This window comes from Sylvia atricapilla, chromosome 16, assembly GCF_009819655.1.
Source record: "Sylvia atricapilla isolate bSylAtr1 chromosome 16, bSylAtr1.pri, whole genome shotgun sequence".
NCBI classification, from domain to species: Eukaryota; Metazoa; Chordata; class Aves; order Passeriformes; family Sylviidae; genus Sylvia; species Sylvia atricapilla.
This window is the reverse complement of record NC_089155.1, coordinates 5,356,421-5,381,330: the sequence shown is the minus strand read 5'-3', so window position 1 is coordinate 5,381,330 and position 24,910 is coordinate 5,356,421. Positions and strand designations below refer to the sequence as shown.

Sequence of the window (24,910 nt, the reverse complement as noted above, 5' to 3'; positions counted from 1 at the left end):
CCCTGTCACCTGCAGTCAGATGTGCCCTGAGCATGCAGCACTGAGGGAGCAGAGTGGGAAAAGCAGAGAGCTGAGGAGAGCAAACACATGTCCACATCTCAGAACCAGAAGCAGCACACAGTTCACACTGACAAGGGCATGAAAACATGTAATTCAGGTGAAGGGCAGCAAAAACCATTATAAGAATAGATTAGTAAAGAAAAAAAAGAAGGTCTGGCTTGTACCTGAGTGTAAAGAACTAAATAGGTGCAGGGCAGTTAAGGGCTGACTGCAGACAGGACAGACATACAGGTATGCAGAGAATGTGGACTCATGGAGGCATGACATAGGGAATGGAGAAGGGATGTTTGCAGCTGATAATCCTGAAAGACTGGTCCATGACTGCTCTAAGTCACAATGGACAGCCAAGGGCCAAGCTGGGCACTAACACCACAAAATCCAAAGTGGACTGGGCAGTGCTGGCTGCCTTGGGCAGAGGAATGAGCCAGATGGTCTGCTGAGGGTTCTGATATCTCTTTTCTATGGTTATAGGGAAAAAAAAAGGAAGGAAACCATTGGGAATTACTTGGACAAGTCAGTAAGTCTTTCACTCTTCAGCTGCTATGTCTAAATTCAAGCTCCTTCTATCACAGCCAAGGTGAGCAGAGGGCAGGGAAGGGCACTGCCTGGGTGGGGAGGGCTCTGCAGCCACCATGAGCATAAATAATCCCTGGGAGATGGCTCAATGTCTGATCACATCGACCAGCTGACCTGAGCTGGATCCCACTGGGATGTCTGGGAGAGAGAGAGCCTTCCCTGCCCAGAGCTAAAGTGTCTGCAGCAATGATACTTGTTCAGAGCACAGCACCACAGGCAGGACAGGAGCACGAAGAGTGCATAATGCCCCATCCCAACATGCTGCTAGAGCCCCCAAAGCCTATTATGGAGCAAAAGCAAACAGCCCCTTCCCCAGAAAATACAGAGAATTATGCACCTGTCCAAGAACGGGACATCCATCTGCAAAAGAAGAAGCACAAGCATTAGGTTTGCACTCGGTAACTCCTTTACTCCCAAGAGACGAGCTCACCCGAGGGCAGCAGGGTTAAAAAGTGAACTAAGTGGGAATGCCCACTAACAGATATGGTTTCTCCCTTCCCTGTCCTCCCCTGGGGAATTCAGCTCTTACCGTTTTCTGGGCGCTGAACATGAGGCTGCGGTAGAGCTGCGCAAACTGCCCGTACGTGATATCCCCGTTCCTCTGCTCCACATCCTGAAAAAGACATCAAACCCAGAGGTTTTACAGAGGCCACAGGTAACTCTGCATGGCTTCTCTTCACACCAGTATCCCTGGGGAAAAAAGGAGAATAAAGGCTGAAATGCATCCAGACTTTGCCTCCTGCACAATGGCCTCAAGTTGTGCCAGGGAAGGATTAGATTGGATATTTTGAAAAAATCATGGAAACAGTGGTCAGGCATTGGAACAGGCTCCCCAGGCAGTGGTGGAGTCACCATCCCTGCACTTGTTCAAAAAACATGTGGATGTGGCACTTGGGGACATGTTTTAGTGGACATGGCAGTGCTGGGTAATGATTGGACCAAATGATTTTAGAGGGCTTTTCCAATCTTAATACAAATCTGCCACAGTCTCTGCTGGGGCCAGCAGGACTCTGCAGTGCCCAGGCCACAGGCACATCCTGAAAGGAGTTCCACAATTCCCCAGGCTCACCCACACAAAGGCATCACCATGTTGATAAAGTGTTGCCACTGACCTGAATACTTACAAAAGGATCATTTGATTTTTTGTTTGCCCAGAGTATCTTTAGTGTCTGGAAACTGCAAGACTCAAAGTGTGTGCTCTCCTTTGGACACACCACTCTTTAGCCTTGGAGTTCTGTGCTGGTGGGAACAGTGGTCATCAGGAGATGACCCTTCATCCCTGGGTCAGAGGCGATGCTGGCAGAGCATCTCTCAGTGGCAGTGGGTTGCAGGAGCCAGGATGCAGGACCTGGTAGCTGGTCTGCACTCTACCCCACCAGCAGCAGCCCATGACTGGATCCAGGAGCAATGAGGGGAGTGTGGGAGGCAGGGTGGGGTAAGGAGAGGGTGCTGACCACAAATGGGCCAGGGTGTGGCACCCAGTGGGAGCTGGCACCTCTTCAGTCACCACCGTGGGTGGGGGCCCTCCCAGGAAAGGCTGGGAGGCTCTGCAGTATGCAAACACTCCCTGGGAGTTTAACCACCACCAGGTTTTGCTCAAAGGCAGGCAATGGACTGCTGAGGGTCCCTAATTGCCGAGGGGGAGAGCAGAGGGGTCCCACACTCACCGTGAGTCTCTCCCGCAGGAACCTCATGTTGGGCACGCGGTAGTTGACCTGAGACAGCATGTTCTTCAGATCCTTGGCAGAGATCCTGGCTCGGCAGGGGAAAGAGGGGAGACACGTTCAGAGGGTCTGGGATGGAGGGGTTTCACCCTGGGGCTGGAACAGCACATGCACAGAGAGGCTGAGCCTAAAGGGACATCAGCTGTGACACAAGGTGTGACCTCAGAACAACGTTGAGGCTGGAAACTGTGGGGAAGATGTGGGGAGCAGAAAGAGATATCTGCATGTCAGTGGGGACTGCAAATACTGCTCCTACAGCTGCTGACAGAGCAGGGTGAGCCCACACCCTCTGTCCCCTCAAGCTGAGGTCACAGCTGACAGGCAGCACCCACTGTTTTAAACAAACGACCAGGGAAAAGTTCATTTAAAGTCCTTTTTTCAAATATCTGTTCCCCAACACGGATGCTGGGTGACCAACTCCTTTCCAGAACCCACTCCCTGGCCTGCTGGAGGAAGAGGCCTGCTCTCTAAGTGGTTAGGACTCAGCTAATTTTACCTTAGGGAGAGGAAAAAAAAGCCATTTTTGGTCCCCAGCCACAGGCACAGCAGTGCCACGTCGTGCCCAGCTGTGCTCTCCCAGCCACACGGGCTGCAGGCAGGGAGCAGCCAGCATAGCTGTGCTTCCCAAAGCCCTCCACACAAAGGTGCTGGTTCCTGGACCAGGGAAAGCTCCAGTGTCATCCCTGAGCAGGATCCCACACCCCAGCAGGCAGAGACAGGCAGGAAGGAGCTCAGGGCTGCCCTTGCCTCTTCCGGAGCTGTCCCCACATGGAGCAACAGCCCTGCAGCAAGGAAAAAGAAGGATGCCTCCCATCTGCAGGATTTAAAAGCTCCAGGATCTGTGTCCAATCATTTTCTGGCAGCTCCTGCCTTAAAATCAAGTCCTGGGAGCCACCCCTGCAATCACAGATGGTGCTTCTGTCCCCCACTGAGCACGTGGGAACACAGGATCCTACAGGATGTTCCCCCATCCCACAGAGCATAGGGCAAGTCTGGAAATCCTTATGGCTTTGGGGTGCAAATATAAAAATACCAGGGAAGATGTCCTGCAAAGAGGATTTAACCCAGGTAAATGCTGGCATTTACAGGGGACCCACTTATTTTTTGTGCTTTTCCCTGAAGGCAGGGTGATCTCAAACAGCACGGGAAGGAGGAGGGATGGAGAGAGCTCCATGGAGAGGGAGAAACCGGCTGGTGTCAGGCGCTGCAGGGACACACAGAGAGCCCTTGTTCCTGGGCTCAGAGACACACACGGCCAGAGCAGGACCTGGCCCAGCTCCTGTGCTGTGCCCAAGGCCAGCACCCGGCCCTCCAAGGACTTTGCAGTGTCCTGCCACTCACTGGCAGAACAGGAAAAGAAACAGAATTTAAAAAATAAGCTGGGAAATGGCCCCAGCCTCCCCTTCCTTTACAGCTGTACAGTCAGCAACACACTCAGCACTAGTATCTCCTCCTGCACCTCTACCTCCCTGGGCAGGTGAAGGTGCCCTGGGGGCTCAGAGTGAGTGTTCTGGGGAGGAGATCCTGCCCTTTCCCTTCTCCAACACACACACACAGTCATGTGCAGGGTACTGTGTGACCCCCCAGGCAGGGAGTCCCAGCCATGGGGTCCTGGGTGACAGGGAAATGTGTGGAGTGACCCAGGAGTACAACAAGAGATGCCCTCACACGAGGAACCACAGCATGTAACAGATGTCATGGGACCCCCAACAGAACACAGAGCCCCCAGGGCTGCCCAGCAGCAATCCCTCCTTGGTGAGAGCATGAGACTGCAAAAAACCTTGTGGAAAAGGAGCAGGAGGGGCTGGCAGAGCAGAAGCAGCAGCAGCCATCCCTGGAGACTGGCTGGAGCCGACACTCAGCTCTGGTGATGCTGAGCTGTTTCCCAGGAGGGGCTGGAGCACAGCCCTGCTCGCTGATGTGACAAGAGCTGTGACCAGCACTTCCCTCTCAGCTACAGGAGGAGGACAGAGTACAGAAGGATTTTATTTATTGTGTGTTATTCGTCATGTTAAAGTGCTGGAGACCTTAGATAAACAGCTTGGTAGTATTTTCAGACTAGAAAGTAAAAAACAAAATAAACTAATTTTTTCCTGCGGAACTTTTTTTTAAGGTTTCATGACAAACACGCCAGAGGCCCAGCCCTCTCACAGGGGATGGAAACATTCCCCTGCCAGCCCTCAGTGCTGTAAATGCTGCTCCCAGCCATGGGCAGCTCTCCTGGACAGAGGTGAAACAGTCTCCTCCACAGAAGTTAGGAAAAATACCCCAGCATCCTGTTATCCTCCTCTTTCCACCTAACCTCCCGTGGAAAAACAAATACCCAAAGGCTCAGCAGCCAGTGGAAACAGCCACCATCTGCTGGCCTGCTGGAAGGGATGTCCCAGCACCCAGCTGGGGAAGGAGAGAGGAGGAAGGGCTCCAGCACAAGAAGCTGAGGCATGGGCAACACAAATGATGGGAATGATTTCTGCAGCTGCCAAAACCATACTTGTTCCAGAAAGGATCAAGGATGGTGTGCAAGTAGGTTATTTTTTTTTTTAAAACACAACTCACTGTTCTCTTTGAAAATCCACTTCCAGGCTGAGAAGCAAAAGCAAAGAGCTCAGTGCCATTAAATTTAATGCTGAAATTCCTCACAAGGGCCAAGATTTAATTCAGGAGATGTGTAAGTCCCAGAACTGTAGCCTCGACCTTGCAGAAAACATGTGGATGCTTGTAAAATATTCGTAAAATGGGATGACCCCAAATCTTTCCACATCCCCTCTGTTGCTGTCTTGCTCCTCTCACTGCCTGGGCTGGAGCAGCAGCTCTCCTAATTAAGAGGTTTTTTATTGAAACCTCTCCCTGTGGCTGACAGGTAAGAAATATATTGGATTTCGCTGCCTTAATTCTAAATGCTAATAGAAAGATGATATCAATAGAAACAACAGGGATGCAACAGGCTGGCTGTCAGCTCTGCTGACCTGCCTTGGGCAGACAGACCTATACATGCAATCTCTTTTTGTTCTGCTGGGATGCCATTTCATCCATTTTACTGCATAACCAGAAGGAAAAAAGGACTAATTATTTCCACTTTTCCTGCACTTCTCCTCCAAAACCTCCACACAGTACTCTCCACTGCAGAATTAGGAAATACTGTGCCCAGTCACCATTGTGTATACAACCCAAGCCTGGATTTGAAAGGTGTGTGGCTTATGCAGAGCAGCTGCAACAGATTAAAGCTCCTCTTCTTCCTTTTTCAGCCTCTGTGAGGATTTATTCCTCCTCCACAAAATCCCCGTGCACCCAGCAGTGCTCTCATCACACCACAGTATAAATCACTGCAAAGGCAAAAACGTCCAGTGCAGCAGGATCTTCCCCACACAAAACACTCCTGCCCTGCTCCTGGACAGGTTGAATTTATCCCCTGGCTGGCTGTCCTGGAGGGACACCACAAGGACAAAGCAGAAGATGCTCTGGATCTCAGTGCTCTGCAGTCAGCCCTCTCTGGACATCAGAGCATGGAAAGGGGCAGGTGGGACCCACGTGCTCCACAGCAGCTGTGGGGCAGGGCTGATGGCCCCAGGGGAGCACATTAACACAGGAATCAATGCTGAAAGGTTAATGGGCTCAGTTAACATCACAGGGGAGAAGCATGTCCCACGGATGAGAGGAGGTAAACAACAGCAGCTCAGTAAGGGCAGGCTGGCAGCCAGCAGTGGGACTGGAAACGTGGTGATGGCAGTGGGGCAGAGAGCAGAGCACGGTGGAACTCACCTCCTCAACAGGAAAATGTCCCCTCCCTTATCTCATGGTGAATCATGACCCAATTCCCTTCTCTCACCTCCTGATGACAAGCATGACATTTTACTTGTTATGACAACACTAAGTATTCATCCAAGAGCCCCACAAGCAAGGCAGTGGGATAATCCATGGCCTCATGGGCCTCAGAAAAGGAAAATAGAACAAACAGGGCAGAGAGTAATAACCACAACCCAGTTCAGGCCTGATGGGGTGCCCTGAACTGCCTCTTGGCTCTTTGATGTCTGCTTCCTGGGGTGGTGCCAGGTGGGGGGAAGGTGTTTCACAGCTGCATGCTCTTAAGGTGTTACTGGGTCTTAACAGCTGAGAAATAGGTCAGGAGAAACAAGACAGCTTTTTTGTGCTTTAATTCGGTGAAAATCAGCCAGGGAAGTTTGGGACTTGGATGAAGGCTCCTTGGAAATGAGCATTAAAAGCCTAAAGAACCCAGCAAAAAGCCAAAGGGGTTCCAAGGCCAAGGTGAACTTGCAGCCCAAACCCTTCCCTGAACAGCACTGCAGGTTTCTCTCCTCACCTGTCCTCCCGGTTGCGATCCAGGGAGTAGAACTGCTTCCGGAGCCACCTGGGGAAGGCACAGACAGGCACACGCTCAGCCCCAGCTCCTGACAGCCAGCCCCTGCCCCAGCCTCCTTCTGGAAGATGCTCAGTGCCACCCATCCACTCCCACATCCCTCCTTCCCACCAGGGAACCCGGCTCTGCCCCCTGTCAGAGGCAGCCTACCCTATTTTCATACAGGTGGCAAGTTCTGCTTCAAAAATGCCTCTGCACTGAGGTGCTACAGATAATACAGGCTGTGCACACATGGAAACATCAATTCATGTAAAACTCCTTCTCCCTGATGCAAGGGATCAAACTCTGGTGTCAGCAGGATGAAGCCTCTGGGGTGCAGAGGCAGAAGTGCTGGGTCAGCACGGCTCAGAGAGGGAATGAGATGTCACTGTGCTCACCTTCTTCTGTCAAAACAGACAGAAAGGGGAAAAAAGAAAACAAGTGCAGGAAAAGGATGTGTTTTCCTCACCTTTCAATCTGCAGGGGGGTGGGTGCCCTCAGAGTGTCTGCCACCAGCCAGTTCAGCCCCTTGATCCACATGTTGACCTCATCCTCAGAAGTGGCTGTGGAAAATGCACAGGAGTGGGAAGAACGGTCACACAGGTTTGATCACCAACCCAAACCTCTTGGGACTATCCCCAGCACCTTTATATGCCCTATTCCTTGCTTCATCCCCTTTCTGGTAACATTTCCACCCCCAGCAGATGCCCTGGCTGGCTCCTCTCCCTGCCAAGCTCCCACTCCTCTCCTGTGGGATGGATGTGGCTGACTGGACCTCTTGGCCCTGCAAGTCCCACTCCCTCCTCCTTCAGAGCCCCCGAGAGCTGGGAGTTATCTTTGTCCCCAAGCAGCAAAGCTGGTGGGGTCCTGTGAGGATGAAGCTCTGGCCCAACCCTGTGTGGCACAACCCCAGGTCCACGAGAGCCTTACCCTGCAGGCTGAGGGTCTTCAGTCGGAATTCTGTGCCATAGAGGACTACGAAGCAGTGGGAGTGGTCTGGGCGGAAACACGGATCCTCCTGGTACCGGTCAAAGTCACGGGAATTCTTGCCTGGACGGATCTCCTTGATCTCACGGATATCCACTAAGAGAAAGGGAAAACAAAGGGGACCTTTGGTGGATAGCCTGGGATTTCCACAGCATTGGAGGAGGAAGGGCATGGATGAGGTGGATTTAGTCATCTGAAGAGATGGGTTAGCACCTATTACATGACAGCAGCCCCAGGCCTACAGCCTGTAAGCACAGCCCCACTTCCCTTGGAGGTTTCCTCAGTCAGCACCCCCTTATTGACCTCTGTGTTCCCCAGAAATGGCTGAATGTCTCTCCCACAGGGATCCCCAGGAAGGGGCAGCTGTGGGCCTGCTGCAGCATTAACACCAAGTGAGGAGAAGGAGCTGAAGAGACACTGGTAAGGGAGCATCTCACAGCACAGCCTCCCTCCACAGAGGAAATTCTGGGAAAGGACTCCTATTGCCATAGAACAAAGAGAAAACAACAGCAGCAGCAAGGAAAAAAAAAAAAAAAAAAGAAACCCAATCCAAACCAAATAATTTTTGCTTCCTGGAAAAATAGTTTCTTAAATGCTCATGGGAATCAAATAACAACATTTCTGAGTCACGTTTCCAAAGCAGATGATGCTTCTGAGCAATGCAGGATGGAGATTACTGCAAACCTGGCATGTAATTCATCCCAATTAAACTCCACTTACTGCACTCACTGTGGATCGTCTTGCCTTTCATTCCTATTTACTGCAGTTCTAAACTAGACAGAAATGTGACCTGCTCATCACCCACAGCAGCCACCAACAGCACTAAACTGCATCATGAGAGATGATGCTCTCTCCAAACCCCACGGCAAGGCAGACTTTGGGAGGACTTGTAAAGCACAAGGAATGTGGGATCCTCTCTCGGATCCTGCTCCCATGCAGCACTGTGCAGGCATCTGGAGACAAGAGCAGCCTGCTCATTGCCTGGCACAGGACATATCCAGACTAGTCTGTGAATTTTGGGGGTGTCCTGTGCAGAGCCAGGAGTTGGACTTTATGATCCTTGTGGGGCCCTCCCAACTCAGGGTATTCTATGAATCAAATAACCCTCCAAAGCTCATCAAGTTGTGAGAAGAGCATAGAAAGACTCAGTTCCTTGGGGCTGCAAAGGAAGGACAGACAAGCTTTCTAAAATAAGCAAGAGTGTGACTTTTTGAGGCATCATCTGTCTATCCTTTGGAAAGGAGCTGCCTGGCAGTTCAAATGTTAGCATGGCCTGCCATAACCTTACCCACATGCTCATATCCTTAGTGACACAGCAGGTTATTTCAACCTGTAAAAACCCACATCACATTTCAGGTCTTTGCATCCAGGACACGCACAGTGGGGTCAAAGGCTAACCCTGTCCTTGGAGGATGCAGATTTTGACCAACACAGTGAGCGAAAACCTGTCAGAGGGTTTTCATGGCAATTTACCAGGCAATAACTACCAGAGAAAGGTGCTGGAGTCCTCCTGGCCTGCCTTTGCACCACACTGCAAGCATATTGTCTGCACTTTGGGATGCTGCAGTGTTGGCTGTGCCCTGTGCTCACCCCTCCCTGCACAGAGTACGAGCAGGTTACTCCCTGGTGAGGCAGAGCTGTTGTTACACAGTGCATACCTAAAAATCCACGCAGTGGAGAGAGCCCTGGAGCAAGTGAGGTGCTTATCAAGGACAAAAGCACGCAGGGAATTCCTAGGGCAAAGGGCAGCCTCTGTGAGGATGGGGCAGGAACCTCCAGCCCACGCATGCTTGCAGCTGCTTGCTCCTCTCTCCGGTCCTCCCAAACCTGCCTGAGTGTGCTGGGGAAGGTGGCTGGGGTTTGGTTTGTGCAGTCTCTTCTCCCCACAGAGCAGCAGAGCAGCCTCTCCCACCCGCTGCCTTCCTGGCCCCCTCACAGCTGGAAGGAAGTGACTCTGAGCAGGAAGCACAGCAAGCACAAATGCCACCATCCCCAAGCTGCAAGGGCTGAAATGAGGCTTCCCTGCACCAGTCCTCCCTCTGGCAGGGCAGGACCAGGAGCCATCAGGGCAATGAGGGGTGGAGGGCTTTTGCTCTAGGCCCAGGTCTCACAGAGACACTTTGGAGGCTGTGCCATGCTCAGTCTCCCCATCAGTGGTGGCATGGGCTCTGTGACAGGACCCACGTGTGCCACCATGGGGCTGCACCTTGATTCTTTGCTGGGAAAAGCCTCCCAAGGATGTGGGCAAAGACATGGGGTTAAGCTCCTGGCGAGGTCCCAGCTCCACAGGCCACACGCACACCTGGGCAGGGGAACAAGGGCAGTGACCTGGGGTAAGCCCTCCAAAGACAAGTCCTCTGTCACCAAGGTGAGCCACACCTCCTCCTGCCCCAGCTGCCCCCTCCCAGGGCGTGCTGTGGGAGGCAGAGTGTACAAACTGGTCCTTATCCCAGCTGGGATGTGGCAAGAGAGGGAGAACTCGGTCCTGCAGCGATGGCAGAGGGAAGCACTCTGATGGAACACGAGCCCTGCTGCAGCCTGGCACAGCTGGATGCCCCAGAGAAGAAGCAGCAGCAAGCAGGGACGGATGAGCTCGGAGGCCTGGAGCAGACTGGCTCCTCTCCAGCCCTCCTGGGAGGGTGTGCAGACAGGAGCCAGGAGAGGCTCCAGGAAGGAGGCAGCAAAGCCCATCCAGCCCAGAGATGCTCTGAGCCCCCCACGTGGTTCCACACTGAGCCATCTCATGGCTGTACAAACAGTCGTGCCCTTCACAGCCTCCCAAACTTCCCTGCAGCCCACTGCCAGAAGAAACAGCCTGGCCCTCCCTTTGCCTCCAGCGCTGGGAAAAAAAAAAAAAAAAAAAAAAAAAAAAAAAAAAAAAAAAGGGTCACATTTCTGGGCAAAGAGCCCTCCCTTCAGCAGGAGTGGGTTGCATCAGAAAGAAAAAGCTGACCCCAGATCCACCTCCCTCACCATGTAAGAAAAAATCCCACCAAATTACCCTCTGGTTACATGAAAACCAGATCCACCCTTGAAGTCATTTAAAACTGAAACTTCATCCAAGCCTCATTTACCCGCTGATGGATAGGGTGTTGTAATGTGTAAGGATAAGGACAGCCTGGAACAGGCTCTGAGGGTTGCAAAATCGCCACCTCCAGAGGATTTTTGCAAAGATGGAAAACTGATTAAATTAAAAAAAAATAAAATAAAGAAGCTGACAAAAAGAACATTTAGCCAGATGACTTTCCAGGATGGGTTTATTAGGGACAGCCTCCAAGCAAACACCCCACAACAGGCATTGCTGGGTCTCCCTGGGGAGAAATGGTGCACTGAGAGCCACAGGGTCACTGCCAGCCCAGCCCGACCTCAGCTGCCTGACATGGACTGATCCTGCCCAGGGGCAGCGGAAAAACCTCCAGCCTACTCACTCTGGCAAAGAAAAAGAGATTAAAAAAAAAAAAATAGTCTTCCTGCTATTTAGCATTGTGGATCCCACTGAGCACAGCCATGTGGTCATCCCCAGGCTTCCCATCGCTGGAAGGGGCACCGGAGGGTCAGGTGGCCCCCAGGGAGAAAGAAAGGAAAAAGACACGTGCATGTGAGTAAAACACAAGAAAAATCTATTATGCAACAGCGTGGAGAGTAAAGCCGTGCCACCCCCTGTAACACTTCAGTGGCCCGCAGTGGGCACTGGGGTCACAGCGGCTGTCAGGAGGGTCCTGCCTCACCTGCTCCTGCTGGCCGCCACCAGCACCATCCCCCCGAGCAGCCCCGGCCCTGCTCAGCGCCTCGGCTCTGCTGCTGCAACCCAACCCCGCCTGCGAGAACACCACAAACCCCCGGGGACCCCGCCGTGGGCTCGGGGACGGCTCTAAGTGCTGCGCTGGCCGGCGGCCAGAGCCCTCAGCACCTCGCAGTCTGCAGCCCGGCTCCTGCCCCTCACGGAGCCCCGGGTGTGCCCGCGCCCAGCCCCGTGTGGGGCTGTGGGGAACGGCGCAGACAAGCCCACCCGAGCCGGGATTTGGCCGCAGAGTGAAAATTCAGGTGGCTCTTAGGACACCGAGTGCGGTGCTGCCCTCTGTGTCCCCTCGGCAAGGAGCCGAGCAGCCAGCCCCAGTGTTCAGAGTGACAGCAGCTCAGCCCCTCAAGGCCACAAGCTTCCCTCCAGCGACAAGGCTGAAGCAGAGTCATGATGGAGAATGGAACGTCCCCGCTCGGTGACCGCAGCCCCGGCGCTGCTCAGCACCGGCTATCAGGTTTCCAGAGGGAGAGCCATTAACAGATGGCTTATCCAGACAGGACAACCAGAAACCAGCCGAGGCCTCTCATTTGACCTTAACTGGTTTTTCAGAGGACAGGGAGCACGGCTGAGGTATTCACAGAGGGAAACAATCACCAAACCAGCAGCACCCTGTGTCCCAGAGCATCCCTCACCCCCTATGAACTAAAAAGGTGACTCTGCCCTTCCAGTTAAGCACTCAAATCCCTGTAAAATGGTCTCTAACTTCCCTTGTTGTCCCAGGGAGGAGCCATGAAGACCAGAGGGTCCCACTGCTCTTGTTGCCATAACATGCAGGTGGTACTTGTGCCTCAGGAGAAGATACAAGTAAAGCTATTTTCCCCTCCAGACTCAGCTCAGCTGTGTCTCAGGCTGCTCTAACAAGGTGTTTCATCCCATCTGTCCACAAACTGGATTTTTTGCTCCAAGCCACTGGATTTTGCTATGAAGCAACTGTCTCAGTATCACTGCCCCAGAGCCAGCAACATCCCTGCAGAAAGCACCTTGGGAGAGGGGATGCTGGGGGGAAAAACAGCTCAGTGGGCTGGAGATGGGACAACATCAGTGAGTTTCTGATCAGCCAGGGAGACTGGGGCTAGCCTGGATCCTGACTCAGACCCTGGCCCACCTCTCAGCAATCCCTGTCACTCAGTGAGGAGAGGCTCAGGCAGAGAGCTTAAACACCACCTGGAAGTGGCACCTGGGACATGGGGCTGCTGTGTGGGCACCAGGGCTTCCTGCCCCAGCCTCTGCTGTGCCCCCAGTCACATGTCCTGGGGCTTCTGAGCTCCTGCTTCTCCCACCCCTGTTCCCCCCCTCCAAAATCCTTATCACCTGCAGAGGAAGCTGCAGGAGATGTGCAGGGAGATTAGGAGATGCTGTGCTGCCACACTGCTCTGCGGGCTGGGGGGAGGATGTGAGGAAGAGCCCTGCCCTCCTCCACCCCACACATATGCCACGTTAGGGGCTGGAGAAGGGAGGCAGAGGTCCTGCCTAGACACTGCTCCTACAGGGCACGGTGGCCTCTTCCCAGGCTGCCTTGCCAGCCTCATGCAGGTGGCCTTCAAGAGCTCTTGAACATCCTCTTGATGTGAGAAGCAGAGGCAGCTGTGGGCTGGCAGCTGCCCGACCTGTTATCATCAGCACATCTCTCCTGCTCACCCTCAGCTGCAAGAAAATATGAGTAAAAAACCAAAGCTGATCCTCCAAGTGAGCAAAGCAGGATGCTGCTGCCTCACAGCCTCTGCTCATAGCCAGAGGTGGGGAGCTGAAGGAGACAGGCAGCAGATGGCAAATGCCAGCAAGGGCTCCAGCAATCCTCCTCCTGGAACGTTTTGGGGCTCCCTCTTGTCCTCCATGGAAATTTTGTCTTTGTGGAGCTGTGGGGTTTTGTAGCAAATCCCAAGCTGGGCATCCAGGGCTGCTGAGAGCTCTGCCTCTGCTGAGAGGCAGAGCTGCTCCAGCTGAGGCAAACCCCAGTTTTTGCATGCACAGATGCTGCGCTGAAGATGTTGGTGTCCCTGTCCCAGATGAGATCAGGCCTGTGGCAGCCAGCAGAGAGACCCTTCAGTCATTGCCCTGTCTGAGAGGAGCAAAGTTCCACTGACTCATCTGGAAAGGGGAAGCTCAGCACTGGTGCTCTGGACAGCCTGTCTAGGGAAGGCTCCACAATCCACCCCCAAGGTGACCTTTCTTCTGCATGGCACTGCAGGTTCCATCCCCCTCAGCCCTGCCTGGGTGAGAAATGCAATGACCTTCAAGGAGCACAATAAACCAGAGGGAGGACGGGATGAAGATCTGTGAGCACAGCTCCTGTGTCACCACTCTTCCTCTCTCCAGGGAAGATCTCTTTACAACTGTAAGAGACCCACAGGTGGGCAGGGACAGATGGATGAGGCACCAATACACACTGTGTCTCAGCATGGAAGGGGGGAGAGGCTCAAGGAAGCTGCTCTCCAGGCAGGTGTCCTTCTTGGAAGGGCTGACCAGGGAACCCTTCTGTGCAACAGCTCTCATCCCTCTCCTGAACCTCACAGGGTCACTGATGTCCCCAGGCTCTCAGGCAGCCAGATGCTCGCTGCCAGTGAGGGCAAGGGCATGGGGCAAAGAACACTGCCAGAAACCAAGCAGCACAGAAGGGCAGATGTGGCAGTCCAGCAGTTCTGAATGCACAGCTCACAGCCTGACAGCCAGGAGCCTGGCAGGGCCAGTGAGGAGCCCTGGCAGAGGTGGATTTGGGGACCCAAGTGTCCAACAGCAGTAAGCTCTCCTTGGAGCATTTTGGGGATTTCTGCACTCAACAAAGGTGCCTTCCCAACTTTCATGCCCTGTCACAAAGCAATTGGAGACAAGAGTGACCACACATTGCCCCCAGGACAAGGCACAAAGGCAAGGAGTGAAAACTAAAGGACAGAAAAAAATTGTCACAGTGGCAGCAAATGTCAGCGATGCTCAAATGCTGTGACTCAGTTTTCATCCACCCCACCAGACAATGCAATCAAGTTTCCATGACAGTGTTTTAAAACAGTTGGCCAGGACCTTCAGTGGGCAGCAGGGAAGTGGCTTGTCCCTGTCCCTGGGCTTGAACTCTGCACTGTGACAGCACCACTGGGAAGAGAAGGATGGGATAAAGATCCCATCAGCTGCTGAGCTGTTTGAGGTCACCACAACAGCCTGACCTCTTCCTATCCCATGCTCAACTCAGAAGCTGTTCTGAGACTGGCAGGGTTGAGTATTTGCCAGAGCACAGATGTGGCTTCCAGATGTGTGCCCTCCCCTCGATCTCGCTCTGTGCCACTGCCTGCAGAGAGCCCCAGGGGCAGGACCATCTCAACCAATAAATGCAGGAGGCACCTCCTCCTGTCACCTCCTCCTCCTTGGATTCTCCATCTGAGTCGCTTCTGCCTGCCCCAACACACACCAGACACAAAGTTACCACAGCAGCTGATGCTGCAATCAAACCTGTCCCATTGTGGTTAGAAATGGAAACAGTGACTCTCCCCTCCCCTTCCCACCAAATTTGCTGCATGTGCACTAACCACGATGGGACACCCCCGGGCTGGTTTCACCTTCCCATGCCAAGGCAAGATTTTGGGGGACAATCAGCCAGTGGCTCTTCCTCACAGCACCATCCAGCTGAAGATGTCCAGGCACTGAGCAGACACTGTCCAAGCCACACACTGTCCTGGCAGGTGACAGCATTTTCAGTTTATGGGGGAGAAGCAGAAGCACATGGTGATGGTGTGAAACCACTTGGGATTGTTTTTCATAAATGAAAAACACTTGGGATTTATTTGGCCCCCAGAACTGGAGACCTCTTCCTGTTTGTACTCCAACCTGCTCCATGGTTCATATCAAACCTGATGTATCAATGTTCCAGAAACTTCATTCCCTCACCTCTAGACCTCTTCACAACACGCCCCAGAGCCTGAACTGCTAGAGATTACAGGGACAATATTCCAACTAGCAGCAAAACCTTGAGAACAGAGCAACACAAGGCACTACAGGACATGTGAGACATGGAAGAGGAAAAAAAAACTGACAAAAATCAATTTCTGCTGCTTTGCTGGGACATAGAGACAAGCAGAGCCAACTCCCCACTGCCCTGGCACTGCTTGGGGTCTGCTCTGGGACCAGGGACACAGCTTTTTGGCCTTCTGAAGCTGAGGAGGGCTGTGGGCTGGCAGGGATTAACAGGACAAGGACTGCAAGCTCAGGAGAGAAGGAAGGTATCCAGAGTGCCCTGGAATCCTGGCAAAAGGTGGATGAGTGATGTCTAAGGGACAAGTATCCGAGCACAGGAGCTTGGAGAGATGAGGCAGCAGGCTCTGTGTTCTGCTCTGATGAGCCCAGGGGCACGAGTGCCTCACACCAAGAAGGACCTTGACAGGCAGCGTCCAAATGCTCAGCAAACAAACCCAGCCAGTCCCTGCCCCACCTCCCGCCAGCTGGGAAGCAGATTTATGGGGTGCAGATTTCCAGGGCAGGCGGCCAAGGGGGTGAAAGTCCTCCTGGACATTCCCTGCTCCCAGACTGGCCAAACTCCCACCTGCAGCCAGCCCCCTTATCTGACCTGGACGGAGGATCACAGCACCAGAGCTGAGGAGGAGGAGGAGGGATGAAGGATGCACTGGCACATGCAGGGGGATGTCCTTCAATCACCACACCATCAGCACGTCTGGGAGCAAGTAAACAGGAAAAAGGCTCTCGAGCAGCTGTTCTGCCCAGCGTCCCTGCGGAGCACAGCCTGCAGTGACAGCCCTCCCTGGTGTGGGAATTTCCAGCTCTGCCTGGTGTGGCCCTGCCACGGGGAGATGCTCAGAGGGAGCAGGATGGGGCTCTGCACGGGGCAACCCCAGCAGGAGAGCAGCACAGAGGGAATCAGAGGAGTCCCAGCAAAGATGCAGAGCAGGACAGCTGGAGCAGCTCCCAGAGCCAGGAGGCAGCAGAGCATCCCCAGCATCGCTGTGTGTCACCCAGAGCACAGTGACCCTACTGCAGCCATCCCCGCAGGGATGCTTGGGCAGCCAGGAACACTCTGGGGCACCCTGCTGACAGCACAACAAGGGACTGACCAAAACCTCAGAGCCACAAATGTTTACAAACGGAAGGGAGGACCTGCAGAGGAAAACAAGGGAGAGGTCCATCCCAGATTCTGGAAGGCTTTCCATGGCTCCCCAGCCAGACAAGTGCAGGACCCCAGATCAGGCTAAAGAGCCGCCAGACCAAAGGGACAGCAGAGATGGAGCTAAAATGCAGTTTGAAAATCACAGAGACTTTCAGAGTGTGGACTGGCAGCATCCTAAAGCTCTGCTGACTCTGCAGATTTAGAGTGGCCAGCTTCTGCTAGAGACATCAGCCCACGGCTGTTTGGGTGCTCAGGGTGCTCCACAATCCTGAACCCTCCTGCCACCCAGTGTATCAAGGTGTCCAATAGATGACAAGGACAGATGCAGAGGCAGCAAGGTGCTCAGAGGTAAGGACACCTGGGACAGGAGGGATGAGCCCAGCAGACCAGAAGCAGACAGCCCTGGCCTAGAGCTCCAGGTGCTGGGGGATCTTCAGAAAGGCTGAAAATTCTCAGAAATGAGGAAGTTCCTCATTGGAATCAATGTCAAAAAGCTTTTTCCACATAAAACAGCACTTCGTGCAAAATAAGAATATTCAAAACTTATAGATGAAAACTATTTAGAAGGACAGTTTTTTTTCCAGCACTACAGAGTCCCTTTAGGAATGACTGCTGTCACCATGTCCCTTCTTTAGGGCTCTCCCTGGTCTGGAAGATACCCTCCCACCACTGTCTGATGTAACATCTCCGGCAGCAAAACCACGCTCGGCGGAAGAGATGAGAGGGAAAAGCCATGAGATCACCACCCAGCCCTGTGCAGGGAGGACAGCCAGTGGCAGAGGATGTGCTAAATGTTCATCTGATCTCATATGGGGCACCAGCAGCAGCAACCACCCGACTAAGTGAGTGAGGAGCCTCACAGGTTTCTGTGAGCACCCCCAGATGTCAGGCACCACACAGCTCTCTCCATACAGCTGCTGCACATCTGTTGAACACCCAGAGCTGCTGTCTCCTTTTATCCCTCTCTAGACAGGTATCCCTCTCGTTGCTCTATTCCAGCATCATCTTCTGCCAGCCACTTGCCAGCCTGTTTGGCCAAGGGGAAGAAGGGAAGATGTGGGGGAAAACTTTTCAAAAGCTTTGTAAGAACTTCAAAATTTTCTGATTTCTACTGCACTTAAAACTCAGAGAACACTAGAAAAGTAAAAAATTTTCTCCACTGACTTCACCCATTTCCTTCTACTGTATGGTAAGGTGCAGCCAATGGCTTTTAAACTCAGAGCTGCTGGGGTTTTCTGTGCTCAAAGGCCCACACCTCCTCACCACACGCTGCAAGTTCTTCCTGGGCTCCCCACACCCTCCTTCACTGTGAGCTTTACACTGGGGCTCACAAAACCCGCAGCAGCTGAGGAGCAGGGACACAGCACGGGCACTGGCTGCAGCCCTGCCAGGCCACACGGCTCCTAGAGCCACTGTCACACACCTCTGAGCCCAAAACCACCAGCCCAGCTCTTGGCTGACCCAGCATTAAGCACAGATTGTCACCGTTGGCCTCTTCACCCACCAGACCACAGCCCACCACCAGAGTAGTGCTGGGGTATCCCTACAGCCCTGCAGCAACCCCAGGCTGACCTCCAAGAGATCTCACAGCTCCTGCCAGCCAGTCCCATGGCTCAGCACAAGCTGTCTGTCAAGCCAACCCCAGCAGGATCCCACTTTGGCAGACAGAGGAGTTGGACACACAGACAAAACTGTTCCACTCCCAGCACCTGAAGTTGCCATCCATAGGCTGAGCTGCTGCAGCTTATCAATAACCCTGCAAGTCAAGCAGAAGTTTGTAGCCAAAACTGTAAGGCAGTCACAAGTGAGGGTCTGTTCTGAGAGCTCCCACTCCAGGAGTTCCCAAGTTTTTCATCCTGGCCAGGCTGCCCATCACAGCGCACTTCGACATGGGGCAGTTCAAAAGGACACAACAGCCCCAGTGCTCCCTGGAGGGGAAACTCCCAGCCAAAGAGCAGTGCCCAGGTTCCCAGGAACACAGAATTTACACCAAGTCTGCACCCCTGGGCAGCTCAGTGGCCAAGCCTGCTCTGCCACACGCAGCACTTGGCGACTGGGACCTCAGGAGTGCTCAGGGCTGGGGACTTTAGCACTGACTCCTGGCGGAGCCTTTCCTCCTGTGTCTGCAATCTGTAAGATATGCAGGAGGTCACCGGGCTGCTCACATGGGGACAGGCCAGGGGACAGCCAGCATGTCCCGGGGATGTTCACAGTGCAGCCACTGGCATCAGATAACAGAGGCAGCAAACGCCTTGAGATAAGGATGGCCATCCCCTCTGCGCAGGCAGGGCAGCTCAAACACAGCAGAGATCACAGACTGGGCTGGGAAACTGCTGGCTCAGCTCCTCAGCTTTGAGATGGGGCACATTAAAGTCCTGTACAAAACCCCTTAACAGAACAGCCCCCGGTGACAGGAGGTGACAGAGCTGAGTGTGGCACCTCTTGGCAGGCACTCTGCAAGGCCAGATGCTCAGATCCAGCTCACTCAGGTGGCTCCTGCCTCCACACATGGTGTCCAGCCAACAGCCAAGGAAAAGCCAAGCCCTGAAAAACTCAGCCCCTTGATGTTGCTGAGAAATAATCAGTCCAACACTTTGCAAAACCTCTCCAGCACATTCTAATTAGTGGGCTTGAACCCCATAAGCCAATTCCTTCCACGTGGCTGACTGGCACAGGAAGGAACCAGATGGAGGGATGACGTGGGTGCAGGTACTAGAGGAAATCACTGGCCTCCCAAGCCAGCCAACTTCCAGCTGCTCTCCAGGTTGCAGAGAAACCTTTGAGATGCCAAGGGAGGAGGTAATGTATCCTACTGCACGGGGAGGGGATTTCTAACCTGCTCCTCCTGAAGGATGCTACCAAGAGTAAAACTGGGATGACAAAGGGATGTGAAGTGAGGGGAGAGGCTGTTTCAGTTTGGAAGTGCAGGCAGAGCAGAGCTCACTTGCTTTGTGTGTAGCACAAGTGCCTTCATAAAGCAGGAAGGGGGACACAGAAAACTTGCCCTCAAGAAACTCCCGCAGCTGAGAATCAGCAGAGGAAGCTTCAACCATCCTGAGTCACAAGGCACGTTCTGCCCTTCCCACCCCAGCCCTTCTGCAGCCCCCTGCTCCAGGCTCTCAGGGGGAGCTCCCTCCTCCCTGCCCACTGCAGGGGCTGCATCCTGGAGGGCATCCTCCAGTGCAAAAGCTGTCCTGCACCCCAAGAAGAGCTCATTCTGAAGTTATTTTATCCTTGGAAACCATGTCTGCCTCACTCACTTCTTAAGAGCTCCAAGCTCCTCAGCTAAAGCCAACGCTCCCCAAAAAAACATAATTAAAAAAGCTGTGCCCCAGTGGACTAATGAAAGAGGTTGGTGCTTGAAACGGCTGAGGCGAGTACGAGCCACACTTCAGAGCCACTTTGCATTAATATTTTACAGCTCATTTCTTTTCTTTTGCACAGGCTTTTCTCCACCTCCAAGGGACTGAGCTCATTTCACTGAAAGCAAGAATGCAACCAGGGTTTTTTAGAGGGAGTTTTTTTTCCTCCTCTCTCTCCCCTATAAAACAAACATCTGCTCCAAATTTTCAGCTCACTCTCTGAGCAAACTCTCTGAATTTTCTGACGTGTTTCAAGGCAAACAGTTCAATTTGAAGCTGGCCTATAACCCCCCAGCAAGAAAAAGTAAGAATGTAAGACCCTTTTTTATTAAAAACAAAGAATCAGTTAACACAAGAAGTTTAAAAGAAAATAAATGCATAAAAGAAAACTGACTAGAGGGATTAGGTCTACTTTGCTCTGGGTGCTTAACAAAAGGAATAGAAAATTATTAGCACTCTTCCTATTGTAGGAGCCAGGCCCTCTCCAGAGCTGATTAGCAAGAAAGCAACACGTTGGTAATTAAACCTGGCTGGAACCCTATGGATAAAAACAAGTATTAATTGAAAAAATTGCCCCTTTTTTTTTTTTTTTTAAATCCTTTGGCACAAACGAGGATTGCATTTTGTACAGTTTTGAACAAGTACAGGAGAAGGAGGCAATTGCTTTGGAAAGGGAAAGGCTTCCTGCCCAGGGGAGCTTACCCCTCCTCACCAGCCCTGTGAGATTCTCCTCACTCTGGGTTGAGCTGAGGAGCCCCACGAGGAGCAGGGTCCTGTCCAAGAGAAGAGGCTCTGCACGTGGCAGCCCAGCTGGCTGTGGCCCTGCTCTGCCTGCTGTCCAGCCAGGGCTGCTCACAGAGGGCAGCCCTGGGGGACACACACAGTGGCTTTATGCAGCGCTCACAAAGCGCCACACAAGGGTCACAAAGCAGGGCACCAGGAGAGGGCTGTCACACCAGCGAGGGTTCCCTGCTCTCGGCTCCCCTGCACCTCCTGCCTCATGGGCAGGCAAGGCTGGGCAGCTTCCTGGTGGCCACAGAGGCCAGCTGGTTACCTGTCCATCTACAGCACGTGTGGTGATGCCACCCAAGCCTTCACAGAATCATGAGGGTAGGAAAAGTCCCCTAAGACCATCCAGTCCAACCATAACCCAGCACTGCCAGGTCCACCACTGAGCCATGGTGCCACATCTACACAGCTCCTCCCCAGCCAGCATCCCCCTGGTCCACCCTCCCTGCTGTTAGGAGATGCTGAAGTTTAGACAGGCCTTTGTCCTTTAGTGCCAAAAGTTCCTTGCAGAGGCCAGTCAGACCCTGCTGGCTTCAGTAACTTGAAATAAAGGGTGGCACATCACCTCTGGGCACGGCAGCATTGGCAGAGTGAGGGAACTCACACTAACAGCACCATGCTGTTGAGGCACCAAAGGCACAGAGGACAGGGGCTCCCTGGACCTCTCTCCAGCAGTGAGGTGACCTTCAGCCTGCTCAGACTCTGCTCCCCTTTAAGCTTCACATCAGCATGCACAGGAAGCCAAGCACACCCAAATATTATTTTTAAGGCAAAGAATTGGTTGCCTGTTGCAGCCCCCCAGAGTTTGGCAGAGATCAGAAGTCCTGACAAACCAGCTCCTACAGATCCTGGGGCAGCAGCTGCTCCAGGACACCTCTGACAGTGATGGCACAGGTCCAAAATGAGCACCACCATACCAAGGAACGATGGCAGTGGCTGTGCCCAGAGCCCTCTCCTCCTGGCTTTAGCCCACGTGCTTGAGGCCACCTGTAGATGAGCCAGCTGACCCTCTGTCCCTTCATGCACTGCCTACCACACAACAGGAGCTTCCCAGGCTGCAGCCAGGGAACAGGCTCTTCCCAGCGCTGTCAGCCATGGAACCAGGTCCCCCATCCTCACCCACCCCTCCCTGGGACAAACACACATCTCCTTTCTGCACAAGCCCAGCAGGAGCAGAGAAAGGAGCACAGGTCCTCTGTGTTTGGTGTCCATGGAGACAGACCTCTCCAAGACGTGGCCATCTACATGGACATGCCCCGAGCCCAAAACCTCCACATGTGATGTACTGTGGATATTCACCTGTTCTGAAATGGATAAAACCCCAGAATCATCCCTACTTGGACAATTAACATGTATCTAGGGTGGTCTAAAACTCCCTGTCCGTCTCCAGCTCTCAAGAAACACCAGACCATCCATTACTGACCCATGAAAACAGCAATGTAGGTCCCCAGACACCGTTTGGTGGAGATGCTGTTCCATGGGAAGGAACATCTCATCTCCTGACACCTGGCTACTCTCCTCATAGTGCAAGCTGGGGCCAAGCCAGTACCACCATAAAAAGCAAACCCCAATTTTCCTACCAGTCCCAGCCTACTGCTCCCTGTGCTGGCATGGCTTGGCATGGGGTGAACTGGATCAGTCGTTGCCCATGGTTGAAACTATCCTGCAATGAAAGTGATGAGCTCAGGTCCAGGTTACTTCCCCCTCTGGTTCTCACCACGGCCATGGCAAGGTTGACCTCAAGGGCAGGAGCCAGGAGGGGAATACATTGGTGTATTTGCCACATGAAGCGGAGCTGTCACACACCTGGCTTTTCCCAGGCACCCTCTTTCTGCCCAGAAAGCACATCCAGATAAAAATAGGGAAGCTGGCCAAGAACCTAGTACTGCTGGCCATCGATCCCATGGCTTTACCTTTCCTGCCTAGAAACCCAGCCACTATTTGTGTACACAGGCTGATATTTCCACCTGGAGCCCCACAGTTCTGTCCAGGAAGTGTTAAAGCAAAGCTCTGCTCCTCAGCCCTGCAAGCTCAGGGCGCTGGGTGACACCAGAGGAGGGGGCTGGGGACAGGACAAGATGCTCTGGTGAGGGAGGACGCCATGGGGAGAGCATCTGGCATCGGAGAGATGGGGCTGAAGATACAGCAGCTCTTCAGCCTGATGTCCTCTGTGCCCAGCAGGGCCCACCTTGCCTCCTGGGAGGGTCACAGCTAGTGTGGGGAACCCAGAGCCCAAAACCACCAGCCAGACAACTTGCCTGTGGCACAACAGAGAAGCCCCAAGGAATTTTCCTCTGTGGCATGAAAAAAAAACACAATCATCTCAGACCCTGGAACACTCTCTTTGCTTTCACTGGTCTGCCCTTGGATGTCTGCACAGCACAAGAGTTCCTTGCAGCCGTGGCTTTGTCATTGCTAGGCCCACAGTTCAGGTACAGAAGCTGAAGCCCTCTAGATTTCCCCCAAGATAAGGTCCCAGGTTACAGGGACACTCCTGGGTCTGTCCCCAGGAAAAATCACCCATGCAGACACCAGTGGGGACCTCTGTCCACCATGGGCACATGTGATCTGTAGGCTCTGCCTGAGAATCTCCCCAGCAAAAACAACATTTGCTGTGCCTTAGTTTAAGAACAGCTTAAGCCCAGGGTCAATAGAATGCTGTTCTCTCCTCCCTCTCACAGTGCCTCATTGCTTTCAGAGGCCATTCTGGGAAAGAGATGGGGGAGCTTCACATCCTCAGGATGCTAAAGGAGCCCAAGGCTCCCTCTGGATCTGCCTGGAGTCACCACAGGGCAGAAGGTAGAGGACTTGAAAGGTCTTAGGACAAACCAAAGCCCCCAACTGCCATTTTGTGGACCTGCCACAGAGATGTGGCCACTATCTCCAATGCCCTTTCCTCATCTAAGCCCCTGGCACTAGCAGCATCCCACCTTTCCACGCTGGACCAGCAGCAGTTGCCAGGAGAGATGACAACCCTCCCTGGCCTTGCTGGGCCTCAGTCACATCCCCCAGCCAGGGGAAGGCCAGTGCCATGGCCAGCACCAGCTCTCCCACCACTTGGCCTCGGTGCACGTCCCCTCTTCCTCATGCCCAGCATGGAACAGAGACCCTGTCCTCGTGCTGGTGCACACGGGGGCGGGAAGGATGATTTAAGAAAACCTAGGAGGAAACTAGCACCAAGGTTAAGAGTGCAGGGCATGCCAGATCTCACCTCCTTCCCACTCATCTTTCTGGTTTTACACTCAGGTTTCTTCCTTCCCTCTGTCCTCCTTGTCCCCATCCAGCAAGGGAACCCGGGGCTGACGTACAGAGGGCAGCGGGGAAGAGGTCGGAACTACAGCACGGTATTTCGGGTTGGTTTTCCCACTTTTTCACCTTTTCCGTTTGGTCTCATCTGTTGCTCCGAGGTGCAACCGCAAAAGGGCTCACACTAATCCTGCCTCTTTCTGAGGCTCCTTACAGCCCTTCAGGTGCCGCCCGCCAAGGCACCACCCGGGAAAACACCTCGTTCATCCCAGGGGAAGTTTGGTGCCGAGCAGGGATGCGGAAAGTTGGGAGGCGGCGCTGGGCGGGGGCGGTGGCGGTCCCGACCCGCGCATCCCCCGCGCACGGAGCCGGCCCCGCGCCGCGACCCCGACCCCTCTCGACCCCCCAGGCTGCCCGCGGGCACCGAGAGCCTGGAGGTTCATTATTTTTCATTGTTTTTTTTTGTTTTTTTTTTTTTTTCTCCTTCCTCCTCGCCCCCGAGCCCCGGAACGGCGGCTCCCGGAGGGCTCCGGCCCCGCAGCCCGCCCGAGGCAGCGCAGCCCCTTCCCGCCGGGCGCCCGCCGCCGCGCACTCACCCGCGCCCTCGACCTTCTCGGAGCCGCGGCTCCAGGTGACCTGCCGCGTCTCCAGCTTCACCTGGAAAGTTTTCCGCTCGGGTCGCTGCGACTTTTTGGAGTAGAAGAGGGTCATGACGGTGCCCACCTCCAGGCTGCGGCAGAGCTGCGCCGCCTCCGCCTCGCTGGGCGCCCCGGGGCCGCCGCCCGGCCCGGCCGCCATCGGCGCGGCGAACAAAGGGGAGCGGGAGCGCCCGAGCCCCGCCGCGCCCCGCGCCGCCGCCGCGGGAGGGGAGCAGAGGAGGAGGAGGAGGACGGGGAGAGGGAGGAG

General features: G+C 53.8%; 1 protein-coding gene across 4 annotated transcripts in view; it reads right to left on the bottom strand.

Annotated features, from left to right (window-relative positions):
- PLCG1 (phospholipase C gamma 1) overlaps positions 1 to 24,910 on the bottom strand; it is a 40,827-nt gene extending 15,917 nt beyond the window's left edge. For all 4 annotated transcript variants that reach the window (XM_066330590.1, XM_066330592.1, XM_066330593.1 and 1 more), the window contains exons 1-7: positions 24,601 to 24,910; positions 7,645 to 7,797; positions 7,184 to 7,277; positions 6,679 to 6,726; positions 2,304 to 2,388; positions 1,166 to 1,249; positions 974 to 996 (exon numbers count right to left, since the gene is read on the bottom strand). In XM_066330590.1, coding sequence (XP_066186687.1) covers positions 974 to 996; positions 1,166 to 1,249; positions 2,304 to 2,388; positions 6,679 to 6,726; positions 7,184 to 7,277; positions 7,645 to 7,797; positions 24,601 to 24,802 — 689 coding nt within the window. In that variant the 5' untranslated portion in view covers positions 24,803 to 24,910. The remainder of the gene's footprint in view (positions 1 to 973; positions 997 to 1,165; positions 1,250 to 2,303; positions 2,389 to 6,678; positions 6,727 to 7,183; positions 7,278 to 7,644; positions 7,798 to 24,600) is intronic.